The 26,573-nt window shown below is 48.6% G+C and overlaps 1 protein-coding gene across 2 annotated transcripts in view; it reads left to right on the top strand.

Moving 5' to 3' along the window:
* LOC144931745 (zinc finger protein GLI4-like) overlaps positions 1–26,573 on the top strand; it is a 76,510-nt gene that overhangs the window by 17,730 nt on the left and 32,207 nt on the right. Inside the window, exon 3 of one of the 2 annotated variants that reach the window (XM_078855987.1) lies at positions 14,518–14,844. In XM_078855987.1, coding sequence (XP_078712113.1) covers positions 14,518–14,844 — 327 coding nt within the window. Of the gene's footprint in view, positions 1–14,517; positions 14,845–16,829; positions 17,157–26,573 lie in introns of those variants that run through there. The other variant, XM_078855997.1, reaches the window with a different exon arrangement.

Genomic DNA, 26,573 nt, shown 5'->3' with positions numbered 1-26,573 from the left:
AGATAGCTAAATTTCAGAGAGAGACAAAACACAGACACGGGGACACACAGACAGACACACAAGCAGAGAGAGACAACACAGAGATGCACAGATAAAGACACACAACATAGACACACAGAGACCCAACGCCTCAAATAGAGAGAGACAGGGGGGTGGGGCAGAGAGAAAGGTGGGTCTGCTGGAGCAGAGAAATGAGCATGTCAATGAGAGAGCTGTGTGGAAATCCACCCCAAAGCGGCCAGGGGAGAGAAAGCGCGACCTATGAGAGCCTGGTAAATTTTAGAGAGAAATAAGCAATTTGAGAAAACAAACTTAGCTAATTATTTTGTCTCTCTCTCAAATGTAGCAATCTTTGGAAGAACCTAATCAACCAGGTAAGGTGCTGACTGTTGTGTTAGCCGACTCTCCGTATTGTATTGTATTTCTAAGTTCACTATGTTTGTTTTCTACCTGATGACGATTGCTTGTGTTGAAATCGAAACGTCGTATTCCATTATTTAATTTATTTTCTTTCTACGTGACTTTACCAAAAGAACCACAGAGTAAATAGAATACATTTGACAAATATTCTGACACAGAAGTTGTTTCTATTACAGTTTTCTGCTGTAGTATGAAAATGTTTTATCCCCTTATGCCGTCATTTGAATATTTTATTTTTAAACGTAGTATATCTTATTTTTTGGTTTTGCAGTATTAGTACAAAATAAAATGTAAACCAAGTTGAAAACAAAATGTCAACTGAAATCAAAAGATGGTGAAATAAACACACCCCACGTGACTGAGGCCAGAGCCTATTTGTCGCCTAACAAGCCCTGTCACCGGGCATCTCTTTCGAGCCCTCTTCTTTTTCAAAACACTGCCATTTTTCGCTTGGATGCACCCTCTACGTCTCACTTGGCTATCCTTTTTCGTTCTCCCACCGGAAGAGCAGAGTGTTTCCTGAGTTCTAAACAAAATCAAAAGCTTCCCTCGCGAGTGGTGGGAGATCAGTGTCTCCTGCCACAGTCGCACGCCTATGGGCACACACATTTAGCTCATTTTGCTCGGGTCCTTTCTGCCTACGTGTCCATCCGTACGACTCTCGGCCTGCTTGTCTGTCTGCCTTTTTGTCCACTCATCCACCCAGCTACCCAGCAACCCATCCATGTGTCCGTCCATCTGTTTGTCGATATGTCCGTCTGCCAAGGTGGTTGTCATGGTCCGTGCTTCCTGAGTGCTAAGGGTAAGAGAGGCTTGGCAGAGATACAAGCGGTCGGGAAGTTTGTACTATGGAAACTGTGTCTCTGGAGCTTTATGATCTTTTCTCTAGAAGGGACACATTGTCGGTTGGAAATAATATTTTTTTTAGTTTCTTCATACTCGGATGAAGACCCATATATGATTATCTCTCTGCTGATTATATAAAATTGACTTGAAGAATTCCTTTCTTCAAACAGATATTGCAGTCCGCTTGCCAGAGATTCAGTCTTATGGTTTGTAAACTTGGCTTTAAAAAGAGGAGCAAAAATAAAGAATAAACTGTAGACGTTCTGGAACACAAATGTTTCCAGTAATAGAAAATAATTATACACATCTGGCATTTTTAATATATATCAATTTTATTTTGGCTACAGGGTTGAGTTTGTTCAAGTTAGAGGCATGTTTAAAGCATCTGGTCACAAACAATAAGATTGGTGTGCGGTGGAACGCTTTGTGCAGTCGGGCTAGAGGCAGGACCGTGTGTTATTGTCACGAGAATTGGCCACACATTTTCTCAAAAAGCTCCTGCTCCGGGGCTGCCCAAGGAAGTGTAGGCACAGCGATGATGGCGAAGCAGCTTGGTCCAGCGCTTGCTGGGATGACTTCCCTCTCGCCTGACGTAGTGAGGGTAGCTGTCCCCCCCCTCCCCCTTCTTCCGTCCTGTGAGTTGAGCCGCGCGGAGCCGCGCAGAGCCTTGTGCACCTGGCGGAGAGAGCTGTGTGTCCTGAAGATGCGTTGCGAGTCCCCAAGGGTCCATCTGCGCAGCCTTGGCTCCATCTGCCTGCAGGGGCCTTGGAAATGCCTCCCCCCAGACTTGGCAACATCCTGCGCCCTCGTGCCAAAGCCGAGCGTAACCCTCACTAGATTTAGACGGGGGCTCTCAAGGTATTTAACAAAATTACAACCGCACTCAGGGACCGAGACAGTACAGTCCTTTGTGTCAGCTTGGAGATAGTGGCTGAAGTGAACATGAAGTTCTGGAGGTAGTTGTGGGAGATGAGTATGAATGAAAGTAGTGTTTTAACGAAAACACTTGATTCGAACGTTAAAAAACAATATCGGTTGCACCCTCACACACTCAAAGGTGTTGTGCCTTCCGGTAGGAACCTGGTCTGGCTCCTCGCTGGTGTGTGATTATTTGTTTGTTTTGCCGCTGAGCCATTCAGCAGGTGTCCGGTGTCCAGTGTGTCCTGACCAGCCGGCTCGCCAGTTATTGGCAGCACCGCGATGCGCCGTGATGATGGCCCAGTCTCGAGAACTAAACTTCAGAAGCATCGTCTGTAGCCGCTGGCTTAGGGCCTTGGCTATGGATAATGGAGATCAAAAAGGGGCAGCTCTGGTGAATTTCAACAGGTGCTGTGATCTGCACGCAAGAGGCAAAGTGATTCTTAAACCCTGCTGAGACCTGCATATTTATCCACCCAAAGTTCAGTGAATATGCGATAGAATATTTTTTTCAACTTTGAGTCTTGTTACCAACCTTTTTTTATTCATATAAACATATATATAAGAGTTTCATTTTTGTTATGCATTATTCGAAAATGTCACCAGCAACAACAACACATTCCAACAATACAAACCTTGCAGGAGCTTTTATCTTGCCTTTGACAATCTGGGAAGGCTTCCAAAAACACTTCAGTGGGAACGCGCAGGAGAACAGAGCGAGCCCTCACGCCAGCATCGAGTGCGGAGCCGAGTCCTGGGATTGTGCCGTGTGGGGCTGTTGACAGTTCCGGCGAGGGGTAATGTGATATGGCAAACGCACCGTAAGTGAAGACTGATGCAGCCCCTAGCGAGCCAGTGGCCAGAAAAACCCATGTCCCACAGCCACCAGTGCCAGATGAAAAGGAAACATCAACAGAGGTCTGCGTTCAAAGCGAGAAGTCTCCACGGGAAACTGCGGGACTTTTGCGTTTTAGCACTGATGGCTTTTTAATTCCTCTCAGGCTCAGCTGTTGGCTTCAGGCCGCTTATCTGAGCTCTCATCTAATGGGTTTGTTTAACGTCTTGCAAACCTGCGGCCATATTCATCTACACATTTTTCATTAACCTCTTTCCAATTATTTATTAAGTGGGTACGGTCGAGCGATGTACATCTCAATTTTCTTCCCGTCCCAACCGCATCGGTGGCACCGAGGCCTGTGGAGCGAGTTTACGGTGCAGATTGGGTGGAGATGGACAAGGGAAAAAGCAGACAGACCTTGACGTGGCCCACATCATTCCACCGACCAGACCGGTTCCCTCTTAAAAGGAATTTGGCATGTGGTGATTACATGGGAGCCGATGACAGTGGGCCACTAAGCTGAGGACATAGGTGAGCTTTCATTTTCCCCGGCACTAAAGGGCCCTTTGCCTCTTACAGCCAACAGGGAGGGATGTCATAACACGGCCCCACGGCAGGTGAATGTGTGCATCATATTTTATTTTTTCTCGTCTACGTATTCGCTCATGGGTTATTTTGAAATTAGAATGTCTTTTCAATAAAACAACTCATATGGACACCGCTTGTTCAATGCCACATGCACTCAGTTTATAGGAACCCCTTAATATATTGTCAGCACCAGCGGGGCGAGAGCTAAGGCGGTGCTGGGATGGCCCTTGCACCACCAAACGTCCCTTTGGCCCACCCATGTTCACCCTCCACGGTGGCTAGAAGATGTTAACTACCTCACCTGGTATGCAAGGAGGCCATGGGTTCCACACCGACCATGACGCCTGTTGTATATTTGGAGTTTGTGTGTCTCTTTCCCCATGGTCGCATGGATGTTTATCTAGGTACTGTTTTTTCCCTCCATTTAGAACCAATGTGCGTTTATATTATTTGGCTGCTGTACATTTCCACGTGATAATTCACTTCGTTGAGCTATCATTTGTGGCCAGATTGCTTCTGCAATAGAGCTATATAGCTCAGCGGGCCTTACCTGGTAAAATAAAAATAGTTTAGTTTATAGTTTACATTTCACTATTGTAGACGTTCTGCGTATCGCAGACCCCCCTACTAATAATTATAATCACAGCTCTGTGGAGTTGATGACATTAAGAGCCTTCGGATTAAACACATTGACTATGAATGGGCAAAAATAATAGTTATTGTAAAATCACTGATTAAAATACTCATGGACATATGGAAATGTACTTCTGTATGTCTATTTAATGAAAATGAAACTACACATTAAGAACCATCTTTATTAAATTTGAAAAAAAAAACAAATTTGATTGGCGGTGTTGACGTTAATCCAACAATCATAGTGCCGCAGCTAAAGGAGTTGAAAGGAGGCTAGCGAGCGTATTCCAGAAAGCGGGGGGTTGTGGTTTCAGGTGGGTGAGAGATAATGTGATCAGCAGCAGCAGCTGACGACAGGGCGCAGCGTGGAGTCTCTGATGCCGGAGGGCTCGGCAGAAGTAGCCTTGACGCCCAGCAGGCCACCGCCTTCCACCCCCGCGGCCCTTCGCTCGGCTGAGGAATGTCTCGGCTCGCCAACCGACCGAGCTCCACTTGCTGCTGCATGTGATGATGCCAAGATCGAGTGCCACCCTATGACAGTTTTGGTTTTACGGTCACGTAAAGTAAATGAAGACAGAGCACCCACACGGGTAATTAGCAAGTGCATCAACATTTGTTGTGCACGGTGCAAACGGTTTCATGGCTTCCACTGGCGGATTTTACCCCACGTTGTGATTTAGCGCAATGTCTGGATTCTGCAGCAAAAGAGTGCAATGGAATGTTTTGAAACCCTACCTTGGTGTTTATTTTTTGAGAATACGTCGCACTGCAGGTACATTCTTTCTGAATACGTGTTTGTGATATGGAAAGGCAGATTTCAGCTACTGAGCCCACATTTTTTGGGGGCGCAGGGTGTTTCCACCAAATCGAGTTGAATGAGAAGAATCACCGTCGTGCGAGCCTGAGACCACGCCGTGAGTGGAGGAAGCTGTTTACCATAAGCAGAAGGTGGGCAGCATCTGTCCTCCCAGCGGCTCGTGAGTGGCGACCGCCGCATACCAAAGAGCCGTCCCAGACGTGCCGTCAAACATTCTGGTGTCATGTTCTTTTGTGCCGTTAGCCGGGCGCAGAGAGAAACTACAGTTGTTGTCCGTCGTCGCGCTTGTAACAGTGGAGTCTGTGCACTCACCTGCCTCTCCACGCCGTCTGCCGGCAACTTTCACCCGCCACTGCGCTCGCAACGGCACCGGGTCTGAAGGTCGTCACCCCTGCACGTGCGATTGTCAGCAGATGCTGTGGTTAACAAACATCGGCCAGGCCCACGTTGGATCGGTGATGAAGCCAAAATTGCAACACCTTTGTATGAGGCACGGGTCTGTTTACCCGGGGACCGTGATTCGCAAATGAACGTGGCCTTTGAATTGTTTCCTACTCTGTTCAACTGTGATAAAGCTCTGTTTCCTGCAAGCGGTGGTAACTGATTTAAAGTAACGCTCAGCATGTAACTGTTAATGTAACAAACGTTTAGAAGTCTCCTCGAGCCTCAACATATTTATCAAATCACATCAGTATCCAGCGAGGACCACCTCGTTTTTAAGTGATGTAGGTAGGCACGAGATAGGTAGGTGCTACTGTATGTAGGTACGAGGCAAGTATGTGGTAGGTCGTCAACAAAAATCCAGTTGAGAGTGCATTGATAATGAAGCCTCTTTCGTAAGAGAGACCTGTGAGGATGGGGGTTAAAACACACAGTTAATGTGCCTGTAATTACTTTCGCATGTCTCTTAGAGAATAAGCTCGGATGGAAAAAAACCCTGCTTTTTTTTTCTTCTGCGCACAGCAAACATGCGAAGCGTAGGGGGTGGTGGGTGCCTGCGTGCAAGGCAGCAGTAACACAGCTCCTCTTGTGCATGCCCAAATCGCCGTTATCTCCCCGCCGCCGCCGTGGATTTGAGGCAGCTGTTGTTAGCATTCTTTACTCGAGGGTGTCACCTGAGACACCGGCACGAAGGAGCCGAGTAAAATCCTACCCGGATGCTGCTGCTGCTGCCGCTGCTGCTGTGTGATGGTGTGGGGCTGTGTCAGGTCTGAAGGCAGTGAAGGGCAGTGGGAGGGCAGAGGGGGGAGGAAAGGAGAGGCCACGGGGGTCAGCAATCACTTCGATGCCTCGCGCGCGTTACCATTCCACTTTCATGGAGCGAGCGCGCGAAAAGCTTGAGCATGTGTTTCAACTAAAACCCAAACGTTTGTGTTAATTCATTTGATTATTTGGTTCTCATTACTCCTCCGGGTTTCACATGTGGGTGCCCTGCTGAGTGGCATTAAAAGTAGGCAAATTGCCTAACGATCCAAAGTTATTTTTTGTTATTTACCCTTGAAAAGCATAAATAAACAAGTTGGACTCGATACACATGCTGCTGCGGATGGGTGATTTTAAGGAACTGGCCATTGCAGAGCTAAGCCCAAAACAAATAGGGCCGAGCTGACCCTCCCCGTGCACGCCCGCCGGCCCGTAGATCAGATTCGAGTGTGAGAACGAGGAGTGGCTGAGTGGTGCTCGCTCCCTGGGACTGCGGCTATCGGTGCCAATGGCGGAGCCAGGATTTTCAGGTAGGGGGGGCAACCCCTCCAGCAATGAAACATTATAGAGGAGTTATTAGTAAGTAAGGACATGTCCCTTTCTTTTTATTCGACGCGTGTGCGGCGATCGCGCAGCCATCGATCGAGGGTCGAATTCGAACCGCGTTGTGTGATCGGCATCGCGCTCGCTGAAGGTGAATGCCTTCAGGGAAGTCGTGTCCTGTATACGCAACTGTGCACAATTCTGTGAGTCACTTATAACTGCTTTTCCGTTACTTATTGCCAATTATGGACTCAGACTATTGTCCTATCATCTCATAGAGTCCCTGACACATAATAATATGCTACACAGTGGCAGTGGGGGTCGCAAAATGCCGATGTATTATTAATAAACCCCAATGATCCGATCGAAATTAGGGATTTTGATCGGATCATTGGGGAGGCACGGCCCCTCCCACTCCGCCAGTGATCGGCGCAATCTTGGCACGAGCGTTTGCTCTCACGGAATCAAATCCCGGTCATTTATATACATGCTCAACTTTCTTCACAACAATCAGAAAGAGACGCAGCATTCGATTGGAGCGACGGTACTTAACAAAAGTAGTTTATGCCAACATTATAACGTTGATACGCAAAATCCTCTCCGAGTCATCAATACTCTTATTCAGGACGATTCTGGTGATGATGTCACATCAAGTTACTTAAAATGAAGAATTACTGGATTGGAATAAGAACGTATTTGATGTTCATTGAACAAAACACCGGAGGGATGTTCCCAGCAAATACGTATCGTGTGTGATGACATCGATAAGTGTAAAGTTTACCCCAGAGTTGAACATTCACAGAACGACTTGAACATCCATGCGCAAGTTGGCAATGTTTGGTACCCACATCCAACTTCTGGACCAAATTAGGTACGATTATTCATAAACGTAATCACTCATCATTACGTCACCCCCCACCCCCTGCGAGATTAATTGAGAGGGATGGCGAACGAGAGAAGGAGAGAACGAGCGAGAGAGAATTTGAGGAGAGGGTAAGAGAGAGGGGAGGGGATTATATCTGTGGTCAACCACCCCCTCGGTATCTCAACCCGCGCCGTGAAATCCCCGTGCGCTCGCGAGCAGCATCCTCGCAGAGCCGGCCCTGCAGCCAGGATTAGAGCGCACGGTTTGAAATGGGCAAAGGCGGCTTGCGCATCGGACTTTAACCAAGCGAGTGTAAAATGCGTTGGGGAAGGGGGGGGGGTTAGTTTCGTTTTTACCCTTCCCCGACACCACAACGCCTTCACTGCCAGGGCCGCACGACGCGTGCAAGTAAGGGACGGGCACCCTTCACGGCGGCCCACCGCGTCCCCTCACTTTTGTGTTTGTTATTGGGTGCAATTGCGAACAAGAGCCATATCGGACACGAGTACATCGAGTCGGCATGCCCATTGGTTGAGTGCGGCTCGAAGACTCGTGCCTACAAGGCGTGTGATGAAGTTCTAAGATGCCCACGTGCGCTCGGCATCTGAAGGCCTGAAGACCAGAATTGGTGATTTCGCCGACGTGCTTGAATCAAGCGAGGCAGTTCCATTATCGGCACAGCAGAGCGAAAGGGGGGCTTCTTCTGCCCAGGGAGCGATGTTCTTCGCGTCGGCTGTTCGCGCCTCTTGACGCCCGTTGGGACGCATCGCTTTTCGTTGACAAGTTAAAAGCACGATTGAATATTGCCGAAGCTGCTCTTGGCGGCGCATTTGCCAAAAACGTATGGTCTCTTTTGTTTCATACTCTTTGGTTCTTTCGGTAGAGTCACGTAGGTGAAAATAAAAATAAAAAAAATACTAAATCACGACGTTTCGGAGGCAACACAAGCTTCTGTCATCAGGTGGGACAACCACAGCAATTTTTGTTTTACTGTTTTATTTTTTATTAGTCGCAAGAGCCGCGTCTTTACTCATTCAGTGCTCCGAATCGCACACTTGATTTAATTCGCTTAAAACGAGGTGGTTAAAATAAAAAAAACGTGATTAAAATCAAAGTGAGCCTGCTCTATTTTGCAAACGGTCTTGAACAAAAGTTGCAACCGTGGGGGCCGATGTTGCCTTGAAGAAGTTTATAAACCACAGTTTCCCAGTGGGGTTCGCTCATTGCTAAAACACAACTCGGCACTTGAGTTCACAGTTTCCAGTGCTTGCAAATGTATTCCATTGTGAGGGGTCGAATGGGCGCACGACACAAGCACACGCTGTGTGCGCGGGGTGAGGTCAGCACTCCTCTGGCGCTGACAGCAAAACAAACGCAGCCCCCAACCGCCTTTCGAGTCGCCTCCAAATGGGCCGCGGATTAAATTGCTCGTTAAATCTAAATTCGAGTATTCGGTGTGCTTATGTCGGTGGATTGTAAAACTTACCGAGTTGCAGACCGTCGGATGTCAGGCGGGCTTGTTCCCTTTTTTTTTGCAGGTGCGCATTTGTGTTTGGGCGTGCACGAGACAATTGATACTTTGGCAGTTACACATCACAAATAATACACTCGCAAACTAATGCGTGCGCGTTGATTTGTGCGTGCGCACGCGTTTTTGTGCTTGTGTATTTCTACGTGCGAATGTGGATGCATCGCATAAATTTAGGAAAGTGTTCTTTGTGTCTTTGTCTGTACATATGCATGACAATGAACCACTATTTCCCTTGCCTACCCGTACTTGTATGCCGTCTTGTCAGTTGTACGTTCCTGCGCATTTATTCCACCGTGTCCTCGCGAGTATCCGTGCACTGCGCCACGAACGCGGCGACACGAGTTTGATTCTCGCTCACGACCAGGACCACTGACGATTATCTGAACCGGTCATGGGCCTCCCTTAGGTCGACTCAGCCTCAAATGATTACCTGTTGCGGATGTGTAAACATCACCACTGGGGAGACAAAGGCGGCCGGGCGTGGTGTTGCCCACCCACCTCCCTCGTGTGCCGTGTCGGTCTTCAAAGGTGCTCGCTAACAGCACTTGCCCCAACAGACTGCCGAGGCTAAACAGGGGATCTTTGTCTTTGCGCGTGCGCGCGCGCGCTGATCTGCCACTTATAGCGTCCTCGGAATCGCATCCCTCCACGCTCATCAGCAGTTCGCATAGCCTCGTAATCGCTGCCACCACTGCTGGCACCGCCTGCACTCGGCGTCATCTGTAACCAGGCACCGCTCTCACGCAGGCGGCCGCTGCTGCCGCTGCTGCGTTGGAGGGTGCCCGAGTGGCTCGTTGCAGCTTTGTGGAGACGTCTGAAGCCTTTGCGTGCGACGCTTGATCAAACAGGGCCATGCGTCGAGAAGCGCTGGTTTCCGGGGCAAATGCTTGGAGCAACCACTTCACACTCACTTACTCACGCGCGACACTTACTCGCAAACACGCACTCGCTCGCTCATACACACTTAGCCCGCTTGTCCGCCTCGTGTGTGTGTGGTGTGGATGCCTCTCGAGGTATTCCGCATGAAATATAAGCTCGACGAGCCATTACCTCGTGCTTGTTGTGAGTAAATGTTGTTGTACAGTTGTTTTTGGCTGTGGAGAAAAGTTCATATTGTAGGTCAAATTTTACAAAAAGCCGTGGTCGTTTCAGATTTTTACACTGATTATACACTCCAGTTTAGATTTATGTCGTGCATAAATGCCACTGCATCTCCAGACGCTGTACTAATAGGGGGGGGGGGGTGGCGTGTGTGTCTAGGGAACAAAGGGAAGAAGAGAAGCACCTCATTTTCGGTTATTTTCAGAAAGGAGTCGAGGGTTATAAGGCGAAGAGGGAAATAAGACGCTGCACAGAGAAACACGGGCAGCCATAGGCAGAGGGGATAAGGAAGTTGTTGGGAATGGTCTCAGCTGTATAGATTATCAGAGGAGGGGAGTTTGAGATAACGGTCACTATAGAGAAGCAGCAACGTCCCATTAAACAGAAGATGACCCAGGGTTTTTACGAGAGGCCTTGGTTGATGGAGCTACACGGGGCATATGAAAGGACAGATACTGAAATGGGATAGCAGAGGCAGGCAGTGGTGAGTTCTCATAGGATCTTGGAAAAGGTGAAGCTGAACTTGTGATCGATCTAGGATTGAATAAGGAGCCGAGATAGGCAGGTAAGTATCAGGGTTATATTGTCTCGTTAATCAATATAGGGGGTATGGCTTGCACTGTGGGCTATTTGGAGGGCGTACAAGAGAGAGAGCTCGGGTATAGCTTCAGTTGAATGTAAATAAAGCATTAGCTATTGTGATTGTCAGCATTATCATAAACATGCAAATAGCATGTGTACCTCCGATTAGCACGGTTGGCTACGATACAGTTGTAGATGGGTTTTTTCAAAATTGTTAGGTTGAGATTTTTTTGGTTTGCAAATCAATAGATTACTTAATTAGAAATGTTACACAATTTGTATGGATTTCCCGGGTACTCCTCGGGCAGTTCGTGAAACACAGTCGGTTCAGATGTTACCTTTTACTGAGCGGAATCAGCAACTTTTGTGATAGTTGTTGCATTATTTGTCTTATGCATTATATTATTTTGGTCTTTAACAAAAAATCCGAGTTTCCAAATTTAGAGGAAGCATCAGCAAGTGTAGAACAAATCAACATTGGTGTCGTACAAGGAGTCTAGCGTTTGCAATCAAGGTGCCATTTGTAGGCGTTTGCTTGGTGTTCGTTTGCTGATGATCTCTCTTGGACTTTGAGGTTGGAGCTTGTGGGCTGAAGGATTGGGAATAGGGAAAGAATGGGGGGGGGGTGTGGCAATTCATTTTGGTGGCATCTATAAAAGCATTCTACAAGTGCTGAAAAGACATTTTGCCGGAATCCTATCGCGCTCGGCCCAGAAAGAGGTTTCCTCATGCATGAGCCGCTCTATTCAGGGCACAGCCCAGGGCTATTGTGACAGCGCCGCGTGGAGCCAGGGAACCTCGGCGTGGAGGCGCGGGGCGAAGGAATGGGAGGGAGCTCAGAATAAAGGTCGAGGCAACAATAAAGTAGGCAGCAACGGAGGGACCAAAGGGAGAAGAGGAGGAGGGGGGGAATCCCCAGTAACGGCGGAGAGTGCATGGAGCTCTGCGGTTCAAGCAGCTCAAGCGTAAATCTGAGCTCTCTGCCACAGCTTCGGCAAGATCTCTCGTTTGGTGGCACTTTTTCGCCAACAAAAAAACCGAACCGACACGCACGGCGGTGTGTGTCCGGTGCGAACGCGAGAGTTTGCGCGCCTCTTGTAAAGTTTGCCTTGCCCATTGAGTTCGCTTATTGACCCTCTCCCGCGCGGTGTTTGTAAAGTGATTTGTCCCACGTAAACGGGGATAATAGACCATCCTTCCGAGCCGGCTGCTCTATCCCCCCCCCTTCTCATCGAGGCGCTCTCCTCTCGCTCTAACCCCCCTCTCGCACTCGCCCCCTCTCACACTCCCGTGTTTCTGTGGGACCGAGGAATGAATCTAAAGCAGCCCACGAAGGAGCGGGGTTGTTTTAATGATTAGCCACCCGACCTCTCTGCCCCAATAAAGAGTGCGGGTCTGCAGAAGGAGGGATCAGGACTGCGACAATGGCGAGGAATGCTAATCGGGGCCTGGGCAAGGGGAGAGGTGGGGGGGACTCCGTTTGGAAATGTGGGAATTGTTCAGCTGAAAGGCACTTTGGGAGGGTAGAGCAGGTCTCTGTGGGGGTCTGATCAGTCACGCTGCCACGGACAGTGTTTCTGAGCATGCGCTGTCACAAGTTTGAGCCAAACACCACAACGGAGGTTAACATTCAAACGCATTTGCGCCTATTGTCGCAAAGTTCCATCTATTTTCACTGCCTTCACGCACACGCTTGCTACGATGCACGTGACGTTGTGCAGAAACGTTGGTTTGGTGAGTGTGCCCGATTTCTTCTCACTTGAAGTTATTTGCAAGTCTCCGGCTACGAGTGGATTTATTTCCCGTGAATTGGAATAACGCTGACCAAATACAGATGCTGCGTCCTTGTAAAATGCCAAATCACTGTCAAACATCCTCTTGTGGAGAGCTCGCTGTCGCCTCCACGGCCGTTTTTTGAACCCCTAACGCACGTGCGAGGAGACGACACACGTGTGGCCACGTGGCAAGTCTGTCCCCGTCTCACCGTGCGTGGGGACTGTGCCCCGTGGGAGCGCTGGTCCATCATCGTTGCTCTGCTGAGGCCCGGGATGGGGTTTGCTGCGTGGCTGCTTTGAGCAGCAGCAGCAGGAACACCAAGAGACAGGCGGGAGGCGTGGGCGGTGTTGGAGGAGGGGGGATGGGTTCGTCAGCTGGCACCTGCAGGGGGCCTCGGAGAGTGGGCCATAGAAAATTGCTTGCGGATCAAGTGGGGGGTTCTGCTGTACAGAGCGCTCTGTTTTTCTTTATTGGGGGGGGGGGGTATTAATAAATAAATACATGCCATTTTATCAGTTGCCTGGATCCTGCACTATGGAATGTAGGGGTTAAGCATACCAGCCTTCGCAATCCGTTTTAACTGGACTTCTCATGCTGTCGACGACTGTGCTTTGAAATTGAATTAATGACGCCAGTGTGGAGTTCTGGGGCCTTTCATTTCTCAGTCTCTCCTTTCGCGTTTGTTCCAATTTTACAACCACGTTGTCGTCACACCGCTCCCACCCCGCTTCCTGCACCCCCCCCTCACCCCGCGTTTTAAAATGTCTCGATCTATCGTTGCATCGATGAACATTGATGTGCGAGCATCTTCAAAGTGAAACTGCTGAGGGATATTCCGCAATTAAGAATGTCGTCAAATTGAGGGCATCCGGTTTGACACATGCTGCTTTCAACAAAAGCACTCGTTAGGGCGGCTAGCTATGCTGGCCTGAAAGGCCTGAATGGGGCTTGGGGGCCTGAAGCCACAGGCATGTTGATTGGCTTCGGCCCATTCATCGCAGAGACGCAGCATTCACAAGCGCGCGCGAGTTCAGCGTTTGGACCCGACTCGCTCGTCACAAACCAGCAGATAAAGACCGTCTTGCTTCCCACCGAACGGCTCGTCCCGTCTGTCGTACATTTACAGTATAACGTGCGCGAGCAATAATCAAGAGCGGCACGGAGGCTAGCCCTGGCTTTGCAAGGATGCGTCGGCAGTGTTGGTCATGCCAGCTTCGGCAGCGTAGGTACAGGTGTTTATTGAGAGCAGGCTTGGAGTTTGATGGCCCGCAATGAGTGCTTTCTGTGACGAATTGTGTTGAGTGACAACGGTTGAATCACCGAGTCGGCTTGGCCGTTTACCTACGAATAAAGCAATTGCCAGCAGCGCAAAATTGCAGAGCCATCAGATTGACACGGAGCACATTTTAACTGTTAAATAAATGCTATGATGGGGGCCATAAACGTCCTCTCTCACCTGGCAACCCGCCGAGTGAGTCTGCTCATCTTCCTTGTCACCTTGACATCTCCTACAGAGTATTCTCAGGTTTTTTCGGTAAAGTCACGTAGGTAAAACATTAAAAGTAATGAAAGTAAAATAGAGGAGTGGACTTTCTTTACGCAACTCGGCACAGGTACCAAATAGAGGACTGAGCCCGGGCAAGGCTGCCTGCATTTGTCCTGTCCCAGTGTGTACCCTAACATTCTGCTATGATTTCACAAATGTACAAAGAAAGCAAAAGAAAAATTTGAGGAAATCCTGATGTTAGAATCACAAATAAGAGACAAATAAACCATCTTTGTTCTAAACGTTGAATATTTTAGGCTAATTGAAGACACCTCGAGTCAGAACTGTGCTTCTCCGTGTTTCCTTGCAGAGGAAGAGAGCCCTGGAGCCGGCTATGTACGAGAGCGCCGCGACGCGCTGCACCTCCTGAGCACTGCCGGCACAGCTGGCGGTGGCGGCGGCAGCATCAGCAAGCCAGCCCTGAGTCAAATCCCCGAGGAGCCCAGCACATCCACCACCGAGGAGGGGCCTGTGCCATCATCCTCCGCCTCGTCTTCGTCCACCTCGTCCACCGCTGCCACCAAGAAGGCTTCTGCATCTTGCCACACCCTGCACTGCCCGGGGGCATCCCTCGGCGGGTTCCGCCCGCCTGGATACCCGCTGGATCCGAGGAACGGCTGCATCGACTCGCCGTACGGTGAGTGGCTGGCGCCGGTACCTGGGGATTTGGGGCGAGGCACACCCGCGCCACGCCAGTCCAGCCGCAGTTGGGGGCGGGGTTGGGGAGGTGGTCAGGGGGACTCGGTGGGGTCACGCTCTGTTTGTTATTGTTTAGCGAGCCTTCGTTTGACCGCGCGCGCGAGAACTCGAGCAGGAGAGACAATCGCCCGCTTTGTGATGTGGAGGCTCGCGCAGGCCGAGAGCGGGGCACGGGGCGTGAAAACCGAGAGATGGCACCCAGCAATGGGACGGAGGCAGTGGCGGTGAGATGGGGTGAATGTAAATGGCACGTAGAGTCCGGTGTACAGCAGAGTTTGTCTTTGCTGTGACGTCATATCATATATTCATGTTTTATCGTGTGGATGCTACAGCGGGAATTCGATGCACGGTACTTTCAGAGTCACTTCTGGCTTCTTTGATCACGCAAACATTCTCAGATGTTTAGTTTGTTGTCCTTCCCCCGCACCTCCGATTAGAATGGTCGGCTACGTATGGTGCGAAAGAAGTTCAACATACATACGTACAAATGGAACCCTTTGTAAAGAACAAATCGGATTTTTGTTGTTTTTATAATGACTCCAAAAATACATTCAAATGTCGCAGCTATACGAGGACCCTTCCATTCTGGGTCCAGGGAAGATCGTGAATGCCTTTGCTTCTCGGCAGAACACGTCAGCGGCGGTGAGGCTTAACGCCCTCGCACTTAACCGCCCTACGATGTTTCTAATAAACGTTTCGGCCAAGTCGCGCTGCGAGCACACCTGCGCCGTTGCGCGCAACCGCAGAACGCGAGAGCGAGCATGCTGCACGTGATGAGTCTCCCACGCTTGCACCTTCATTATGATCGATGGAAACTCCTCACCTGCAGCCCGACGCAGGAAGTCACTGTGGTGATGAAAGCTGTGTCCTCACTCCAGGAATGTCGCGTAATTGAAAAGACGTCACTCCGGCACATGTGGTCGTGAACCCTGACCCCCGAGCACTGGGCGTATTTTGTATGGGAGTGCATTCCTCCACGCAAGTGCCCTGATGGTGGGTTTCAATGTCAGGTTTGGTCAGATCCAATGAACTGACAAAGAGCACCTGGTTTAACTGCAATAGCGCTGTCAAATCAGTGAACGCTCTGTGTAACTTGGCAAGTTGAGGCTTGTTTTCTTCACTTTTACTTAAACGGTTTTCAAATATAATGACCGAAACTTTATGCTGATCACAATGCAGAATTCGCTACTTACGTAAGTTTGACGAACATACATTGTTTGTGAACAATTCTTATCATTTAGAGCACTTTTAATATCTTCCTATATGTCACAAACACTCATTAAATATGCGGCTAAATTTCACAATGCAGGACACTCCAGGAAAAATAATTTGAAGCTCAGCGAGGCTTTCCTGCATACATAAAGGATTCTTATCACTAGCTGTCAACGTAACTAGAAACATCTCCTGATGGCAAAAGCAATGAGCTAGTTATTTCAATTTTAAGTCCCAAAGAACGTAGGAATAAATACATGAAAAGAAACCTGTGTTTTTAAGCACTGCAAATGAATCGTTGGCTATGCATATGAAAAGTTAAGGGGATCAAGCCTGAGCACCTCTAAGCCCCCAGCCCTCAATAGTATTCGCCGAGCAGGATTAAACGACAGAGGTCTGCAAGGAGAGTGGACGGTGGCATATGCCACCGTCGCAGAGAGGGGCCGATGTGACGAGGTGCGGACTTTTGTGGCGCTGCGCTAGGCGGCACAGGGTCCGCCGTGCCTTCTAGACGAAGGGGACAAACAGTTTCCCTTCTGACCCTGGGATGGACGCGGAGAAAAACTTTGCTGGGCTGATCGGAGCCAGGGGCTAAGGGGAAGTTTGGACGGAGGCTCGGGGAGGAGGTGGTGGGGTTTTTTGGGTTGGGGTATTTTTTTTCTCTGCAGGGGTGGGGGGTATGCGATGGGTTGGGTGAGGCAAAGCCTAAATGAGAACACCCACGTCGAAAAAGGGCAGGCAATCGGCAGCCAAGTGGAAAACATGTGGGGCAGGGGCGGGGGCTACCCAAGCCCCACGGTGGTGTGGCTCGGAGTAGCGGCGGCGCTCTATTCGGACGGCAACGCCGGCACTCCTGTGCCGGTGCAACCGTCCGCGCCGCGTGCCACCGCCGCGAATTCCCAGATCGCCCGGAGAATCGCGGATGCCACCAGCGCGCCGTCCCGCTGCCGGATTTACCTCCGTTTCACCCGCGATGGGATCTGTTGGTGCGAGCGAGTGAGGTTTGATGCGCGCAAGCCGCATGTCATGCGAGACCCAGTAAGTCGCACTTTTGTTGTTGTTCTCATTCTTTAAACCTGTGTGGTGCAGGTGCGCGGTGGCCCGCATTTAGACGCATTTCTTAAAGGATGGATTTAATATCGGGGCGTGTGATGTATAACCCCAATCTTCTTCGAAAGTGATGCGTCTACAGCAAATGTTACTTTACGTGTTTCAAACGGAAATGTCAGCGAAATCAAATCACTTTTCCCACTGACTCATCAGCAATGTATCCTTTTTATGATCCGGGAGAATTTTTTTTTTTATAACTTTATAGATTTCTATAAAGCACTGCCAAATGCATTAACCATATAAAGGGGATTTACTGCAATCTGTAAATGATTGAGAATTGATAGAGAAATGTTCTCATAAACGACTGCGTCTGTTTAAGTAGCGGAGGAGCGTCGGGGAAGTTGTGGTTAAAGCAGCACCACTGCTCCTTCGGCTCAATTCGTTGATGCCGCCTCCTTGGGCCCAGATTTAACTGTGACCATGAGAGTTCAGCGTCCACGCTGCCACAGCTCGTCAATGGTGGTCGATACCTCGGGGCGCTCGCGACGTGATGTTGTGATGTCTGGTGGGACGCTGCTGGAGTCAGGGCAGGTCCTACAGCGTGGACAGAGAGAGAGAGAGTCCGCTAATAACTTTATGGGACAGCTTATACTCGTCGACGACAAAACACCCCATAAAGGTGACGGGCAGTCTCCAGACACGCTTGTTTTATAGCGGTTTGCCAAAAAAAGAAATTCCAAAAATTGTTAACATATTTTGGTTTCATTTGATCGGACCAGAGGAGAAAGTGACTGAGTGCTTTTCACTTGTTTAGCGAACAAGGGGCTGTGAGGTCAGGGCAGCCGGTGTGTGCACCAGCGTTTCCTCGTGTTCCTGTGACCTGCTACATCTCCCGTTGCTGCGTCTCGGCATGCTAGCTTCACCATGGCTCTCGCTGTCTTTAAACTGTGACGTCTTCTGGCCGAAAAGGCGACGTGGATCTTTCAGATGCAGTGCATTTGAAAGATCCACGCTATGTCAATGTGAGCTGGGGTAAGGCCGGGACACCGTCGGGGTGGGAGTGTGCGAGGATACGTTTAGCTGCTTTACACGCATCTAATGTTCTCGGTTTTCCATGCTGCAAATGTCAGCGGTTGCTTGAATTTAAATGTTTACAAAAGCACTAACTGACTATGAGGCAGGTTTAACATCCAATGTCATCACATGGACTGGATTGAATCGTGTAGTGGTGAGCAGAATTGATTTGTATACGAGTCCAAGAAAGGAACCTTGGTTAGTGCAGTAGTAAAAGGGTCTAATGCAGAATTTGTAGGACAATTAACTTAGCTCAAATTATTTTGACATCATTGCTGTCAGCAAACAGTGCTGTATGATGCAATCTGAATGTAACATGATTGCAATTTTGGCAATGGCGATTGAGAAGGGGGCACCAATATGTAGTTTATGTTGTATCCTTTATTTCATCAGAAGTTGAAATGAACCAAATTGAGACTCACAACATATTGCTTCTATTCCAGTGTGACCTGCACTGACAAGGGGATAGTTCAGAATCCAAATATTTATTTATACTGGAGGAATCCGATGAGCTATAATGCTCTTTTTCACAGATGTCCACAATTTCACAGATGACATCAGGCTGATGCTGAAGTTCGATTTCCACAAACGATCAGTTTCAACGTCTCCTGGCATGCGTGACTTTATACTCAAACATAAATCGGCGTGAGTTGGTGATTACGTGCAGGTTGGTAGGTGATTAATACGAAGCCAGAACGATGTGGCTGGACAGCGCAATGTACACAATCAAATCCGTGTGACGAAGCCCTTTGTGAGACACTCACAGGCGCAGACCCCTCACACCCAGTAAGCAGCTGAAAAGAAACTGCCGACTCAGGAGTTTTCGCAGGTGGGAACAATAAGGATGGAGCGCAGGTTCTATGCGACCACTCCGCACATTCTACATACACGCATGGAAGCTTGTGTTGCCTCCGAAACGTCGTGATTTTTATTTAATTTTTATTTTACTTTTATTAATTTGAATTTTTATTTTTTACCTACGTGACTTTACCGAAAAAACCTAAGAATACGCATGGAGCAGTCACTTGCTTTAATTTTATTTTAAAGCTTTCTTTTATTGAAAATATTACCTGGCAAGCCAGGTCCAGCTTGTCACATGGTTGAGCCAATGCCCTTGTATCCTGTGTGTGTGTGTGTTTTTGTCCATGTGAGAGGAAACTGGACAGGCCAAAGGATATGTAACGAGCGTGAGGAGTGCACACAACCTCCGCACGCACAAGATCAGAGTCATACTTGTTGTGCCATCTCCTTGGCAGGCACCAACCCCCGTCCCCTTTTGGGGGCGCTGCGCTGAATTGAGATGTGCGTGAGGCGGTGAGGAAAGCGGGTTGCTTCACTCCACACGGGTGACTCTGAGAAAGCCCTGGACACGAGGCACTGCTCGAGACACAGGGCCGAGGGGCTGCCGTGTGCCTCCCCCTACCCTGTGCCGGGCGCTGCGGCGTCACCGTTTTAATGCATTTGGCAGCAGTCCTTTATTCCGTGGGTGGTCCCGTTTAAGGGCAATAATGGATTTTTTTTTTACCAATGAGTAATAAAACTCAATGAAATATCTTGCAGGAACTTGTGGCGTGTATGGCACGGCATGTATATGGATCTTCCAGACGTTTTGTTATTCAATTAAGAAAACAGCTGACTTGAGAACCAAGTCGCCAGGGGATTAGCTCAGTGCTGTACTCTGTCCAATTTTCCCCTTAGGCAACTGATTCAATTTTTCCCTCCATTATAAACGCGAGTGTTTGTGGAACTGACGGGTTATACATGTACGGTAAATATTTAAAATATCGAACTGGTCAGTTTTACTGTGTAAGTGTTTGCACAGAGCAACGCGATAAATAATTTTCTTTCATAGCAAAGCGCCAGGGCACGTGCCCACGCCCACACATATGCACTCTCCCGCACGCGCGCACGCACACGTGCACGCACACGTGCACCAATGTTAAAACGTCGTTCGCCTCGGAGGGAGACTGCAGTGATGGGAACTTTCCAAAGTCAACTTTGCAAGCTGCACCGAACGGATGCGAGCATAGTTCTGTTTTTATGATGGAAGCTTCTGGCTCTGTTCTGGGTCAGGGTCTCACTCAGCGATTTAACTATTGAGCGAGCAGGCGGTGCAACTGCTCTGAAGTCCATTGGTCAGGGGGGCCCAGGCGCTGAGCGACGACGATGTTCCATGCCAACCACTGGCCTCGTTGGTACCACCTTGTGAGAGATGCAAGCTCACCATGGCCAGCTAGTTGCTGGTTGTAGTCGAGGCTCTGCCGCCCAGCACCAACATTCTGAGCCAAGGCCCCCACGTTCCATGCCGTGTGAGGTTGCCTCAGGAGTACAGTCTGTCCCAGGTGCACGATTGTGCCACTTTGCTAAAAACTAAGCCTAAAGTCTTTGCTATGAAGTTTTATGGTTTGATATTTATCATTTTTTTTGCTTTATGAAAGAAATGATAGGTATCCTTCTTGTCCAAATTTCAGTTCATGTTGAAAGTGAATTTAAGGTTCCGTGTTTGCAGTGGTGGTGTGCAAGCACAGACTGGAAACACCTCCCCAAAGTCGTCGTGAAAACTTCTGCAGACATCTACAGTGGTTCGCTCACATTTTGGCCAGTGCATTTTCTTCAGAGCAGGAAAAGGAGGGAGTTGCATGTTTCAGTTCATAGATTTCAGTGTTAATAAACAACTGCTGCTTGTTAATAACAAAGACAAAGATCCTCTGTATAGACATTCTGACTGTTTAGGGCAAGTCCTGGTACCCAGAATAGGACACAAGGGGGTGATTAGGCCAGCACCTTCCCAATGCTGATGTTTACACACTGCACTAGGTCCTCATTTAAGACTGAGTTGACCGAGATGGGATCCAGGGCAGGATCATATAACACTCACCAGTGATGTTGGTTTTGAATAGAATGAAATTCAGGTCATCAGGTTCATAGCATAATGCGCTCACCACTGCACCACCACTCAGTCACTCTCTTAGTATTATATTCTACAAATATTGTAGAGGTCCCCACATGTCCGTATACAGTTCATGATCATTTATATATGCGCAGAATAGGTACAATATAGACCATGTATAAAAGACTGTGTTAGGTAAACCTCATCTGCTGTGAAATAGCCAGTGCCGTCTGCTTGGTAACCGAGCGAGCGGTACGCGAGGAAGAACTTCGAACGTCGGGCTCCGTTACCTGAGAGCCATGGCTCAGGGCTGCCGGCATCCCGGTACGGTGGCCTCCAACATCGCACTGTTGTGATAAACATTTCAAACGAATAATGAGAGCCGTGTTAACATCACATTGCTCAGTGAAAGAAATCGCATGGTAAAACTGACCGGTGTAATATTCTATATGTACAGAACGGTAATTCCCTCCCTTCTCTACGCTTGCGAAACGTGGACCCCCCTAATGGAACATCTTCGCCGGTTAGAAACATTTAGGCTGGCCTGCTAACGATCCATCCTGGGTTTAACCATATGTGTGTGTGTGCGTCTAAGTCCATGTGTTTCTATGTGTGTGGGTCGATGTCTGTGTGTAAGTCCATGTGTGTGTCTGCCTTTTTCGCCGGGCAACGCCGGGTACTTACCGCTAGTATATAGATATATTTGTTACGTTCAGCGCACATATATAACTCGTCGGTTCCACAAACGTTCAAGCGTTTATAATGGAGAAAAAAATGGACATTGAGAGATGGCCTGAAGCCTTCATCCAGCAGTGGCTCGACCATGGCAGATGATGATAAATAAGAGTTGAGTGTGTGAAACCAATAAATACAAATCCCAACGCAGACAGCAAAAATCTAAAGTGTGGTTAGCCACGTTGGGCTGCGTCTTGAGCTTTTATTGTCACACTTAATCTGTTACAAAGCGAAAAGGTACTAACCTTTTTTGGCAGCTATTATAAGAGTGCAGCTATAGTCTGTATACGTTTATGAACTTTGTAAAATTATGCAGGAATGTTCACCCAGGAAAGCCATGCTGAGTCTCAGCATGAATTTTCAGGAAGGTCCTACTTTGCAAATTTCTCTCTTCCTTTTGTTGTCGAGTATTTTGTATGTGGGAGGAAACAGGAATACCCGGAGAAAACACACGCACAGAAGAGGATAACACCCAAACTTCACACAGATTGCTTGTTTGAATCCTACTTGATTTACTCCCTCACACAGAGGCACTCTATTGTACCCCATGTGGGTATCTTGTGCTCGTGATGATTTTATCACTGCATGGCTCACCAACCTAACCTCAAAGTGGCCAGAAACAGCGACTGTGGGTGGTGCGTCACTTCCATACCGGGAGGAATGAAAACACGAGTCGCTGCAATGCCACATCTCAATACTAATTACAGTCTTCGTATTTTAATCAATATAGTTAATCGCCTATTTATTCAACTAAGCCATTCTTTGAGCAGTCTAGCACCTCCACCGAGGTGCGTACAGCCTCTGTTTTCCCGAGTGACTAATTGCTCACTTCGCTGTGCCATGACACAAAGGTTTTCCTTTTTTTTTAATATGTAGAAGTGTCATGGGTCATTCGCCATCCACAAGCAAGCAGCTCACACGTCAGCCTCGTTGTCTCCTGTTGTTGTTGTTCGTCTCCTGTGTTGTCGTTGTTCGTGATCTCTCCCGAACCAGCCGGCCGCGAAAACCGCCAAGCCGCTCTCATGCCGGCCACATAATTATTATTCCCGTCCTGCTCTCTGTGAGGGCTGCCCAGCAGGCATCTGTTGTGGTTCCCTGCGGTAGCGCGGCGTGCACTTTTATGCCCGACCACGGGAGGTTGCGTCTGAGGCCCGCTCGTTCTTCGCCCCTTCCTGGCCGGTCCCCTTTCCCGCGAAACTGTAGTAATGACATCTGACCTTTTTGCCTGGTGCTGCCTCGTTAGTGGCATGGGAATGCAAGGCTAATCGTCTAATCTTGTACTGCCTGTTGTAAAGAATACCTCTCCGGCCCTTTCCCCAATAACAAAAAGCTCCCCGTCTGGCCCGGTTATTAGAGGTAATTATGGTGACTCGCGTTCTGTGACCGTATAGCCTTACCTTGTTTAGCGCAGCCAGAAAAACCCCATTTACTTTGTTGTGGCTTTGGCTTTATTGGAACCTTCTGCTGCGGGACCGTGAGTGCTGGCGTTGGATGTGCATGGTTTTTAATAATAATACATTCCACCCTCGAAGTAACTAATTCACCGAAACAGATGCAAAAGTTATTTTAAATTAACATTTGATATTCTTTTTAGAGCTTTGACTTAATATTGAGCAAATGTTCGATTTGACTTTGCCATTTGCTTTCAGAGCGTCCGAAACCGCACGGCTCCGGTTAATCTGGGCAGCGTTACGAGCATCTTGCTGGCAGTCCCGTTCGTTTAATAGAAGTACAACCCCCCACTGCCCCCCCTCCCTCCCCCCTCAACCGCTGCACATTTACTCTCAGCGCACACCCCTCCTGCAGAAGCTGAGGGCTGAGCATTGGCTCACTCCGTGTGCCGGTGGAGGCTGCGGTCGTGGCGGTGGAGGAGGAGGAGGCTTTCCGTGCTGGCATTTCCCGTCTGCGTGAGGCCCGGTTTCCTGCCGCAGAAGCCGCCACCAGCCGCATGGCAGCCCCTGCCGGCCCCCCCACCCTGCAGGCCTCCCACCCTGCCCCTCAGCACAGCCGTTCGAGAGGAAGCAATTCCCCTGCCTCTGTTTGGCTTGTGCCACTGATGGATTTGTTCTTGGGGTGCGTTTGTGTGCGCATGTATGCACGCACGCGTGTTTGCGTGTGCGTGGAGAGGGTTGGTGTACGGGGGCAATCTAGTAGGAGGGGGTTGATTATCTGGACAGAAGTTAATATTTGTAATCTACGCCTTCCTGTTTGGAGACCTTTCGTGGGTACGTGTGGGCTGTCACCAAGTCCGATCGGGCACGTTAACGCGTGCGCGTGTGCACGTGTTTACGCCACACTCGTGTTAGCACTGAGGTCGGCAACGTTTTCTGCGTGCAAGCTCCGTCCTAATCCCTTATGTGATCATGGGTTGAACAAAGCCATGGAGGGCATCGTTGACAAGAGGTTCATAATGCACAGTGTCAGTTTTGACCTTAAACAAGACATAGTCAAATTTCGATTTAAAGCTTTCGTGACTGCAGGGATTCATCTTCTTGGTTCTTTCGGTAAAGTCACGTAGAAGGGAAATAATAAAATAATACAAATAAAACATAATAAAATAAAAAATTCCGGTGTTGATATGTAAACTCCTTTGTTAAGGCGCTCTCCTTCCCCCGACCCAGCTTAAATATACGCTGCCAAGCTTGGCGGTGTTCATTGGGACGCTGTCTTTACGACAGCTCTGTTTCTTCACCTGAGGACGGCTGCTTGGGTTGTGGCCGAAACGTCGTGAGAATTTTTATTTTATTATGTTTTAGTATTATTTTATTATTTCCCTTCTACGTGACTTTACCGAAAGAACCAAGAAGAATGCATAGTCAATCACGCAACTTGGACTGCATTCTTTTTCAAGTGTGTTAAAACTCCAAATCCAGCTGAACTAAACCTTAGTAGGGGTGGGGGGGGAGGAAATGGAATAAGCACCCAGTTATGGAGTCTGGAGTGAAAGCATGGAAACTATTTCTTTTTCGGTGCAGTATGGTGGGGTCTGAGTAACGAATTTGCAGGCGCCCACTAATGACGGCAACCTTTGAAAGCGCGGCGGTGGCGGCGTCGGTGGCAGCAGCACACACGTGTTCTACACACGCGGGAGAGCAGCCCTCCACCATTAGGAAACATCACTCCTGCTGTCGCTGGGTGCCGGGCGCCCTGCAGATGCACTCCACCCTGCCGCACGGGAATTGAGGAATGCTTGAATTTTGTTAAAGCAGCTTGACGTCGTATGCTCTGGCTGAAGGATTTGTTTTCTTTGTGCGTCTCCACCGCAGCATTCTGCTAACGGATGTGTTTGACACAGATGGCAGTTATTAGAGGGAAGAAACCAGTAATGGATCAAATAATTCCCCCCATCGCCATTTTGTACCTTAATCCTCTCCGTGAGCACCTGAGTGCTGTTCAGCTTAGAGACCCACGTAGCTCCGTGTCGCTGGTCGGGTAGCTTGGCTCTAAATGGGGCAGCTTTGGGTATGATATTCACACACGCCAATGATGTCTCAACACGGCCGGGTAGCAGCAGGAACATAAACGGAGAAACAGTGAAACACCATGAGGAGCCAGAGAGAACAAATGTAGATCTAAACCAGTTTACGGGATCCTTAGCGTATCACAAGAAGTAGCTAAATGTAATATTTGAAGGAGGAAACTTAGATGCTAAGAAACAGCTAGTTTCTGTTGACTGTAAAAAAGTGTGTCGCCACTTTAGTGATCATGGAGCAGTGGTTAATATCAGTTGATAGCTCGGTTTAAGTGGCGACAATTACATATTTCTATGGAAAAAGTGTACGAGTTATATATGGCTCGGCATATGAGCTGGTTACCTGAACCTTTTAGATTGAATCAGCGTGAGAAACTAATCGTTCTAAGTTATTTTTTTTACTTTACAAGCGATTTAAGCAGCAGTCTTGATTTTAAACATTACAGTGTTTGAGAAACATTTTCAAGATTGGAAGAGGGATGGAAAATTGTCATTTGGTGAAGATATGTTTATCTTTCCACTCAATTAAATAAATAGATAGCCATCAATACCACTTTTTTCCCGTTTTATGTTGTATTTAGATGTGTACAGTATATAAATGCACATTTTTCAAAGCTTTTTGCTCATTGTATATTTCTACCACATTTTTGTACCTTGTAGGTATTTATATTTATACCAACTCTTCATGGAAACAAAGATAACTATTGCTCTATGGGTTCTCATCTGGTAGAATACGTTAGCTATGTAGTGAGTCCAACTGAGTCGCATACATTGTCTTGGGAGCAACACTATTTATTACATCAACTCAACACAACATAACGTAACCTACACTCGGGTGTTGAACGCCAATCTAACCACGCTACGGCAGAACTAGACACGGTCCCGCTATCCCTTTCCGAACCATGGGCTGGGTCCCGGACCGCGTGGCTAGAGGCTTCTTCAACCCGACGTGGATCTTCACTCACCAACAGTCAAGAACCCCGAGTCCCTCACGGGGCCCCCATTATATCGGCCCGAGCTGGGGCTGGCTCCGCCCCTCGCCCCGCCCACCTTCTCAATCTCTCTGGCCCCTTCCCGAAGGCTCCCGAGAGCTCTTCTATACCACGTGACCACCCAGCGGCCCCCGTCCACCGGTGGCCCCCCTCCAATATCATCCGGTTACGTGTCGGCAGGTCAACCAGCATATCATGCCCCAACAAAACCTTGGCTGGCTGACACTCTCTCTCGCTCCCTC

This window comes from Lampetra fluviatilis, chromosome 1 (genome assembly GCF_964198595.1).
Source record: "Lampetra fluviatilis chromosome 1, kcLamFluv1.1, whole genome shotgun sequence".
In the NCBI taxonomy this organism is placed as follows: domain Eukaryota; kingdom Metazoa; phylum Chordata; class Hyperoartia; order Petromyzontiformes; family Petromyzontidae; genus Lampetra; species Lampetra fluviatilis.
This window is presented reverse-complemented; position numbering and strand designations above follow the sequence as displayed.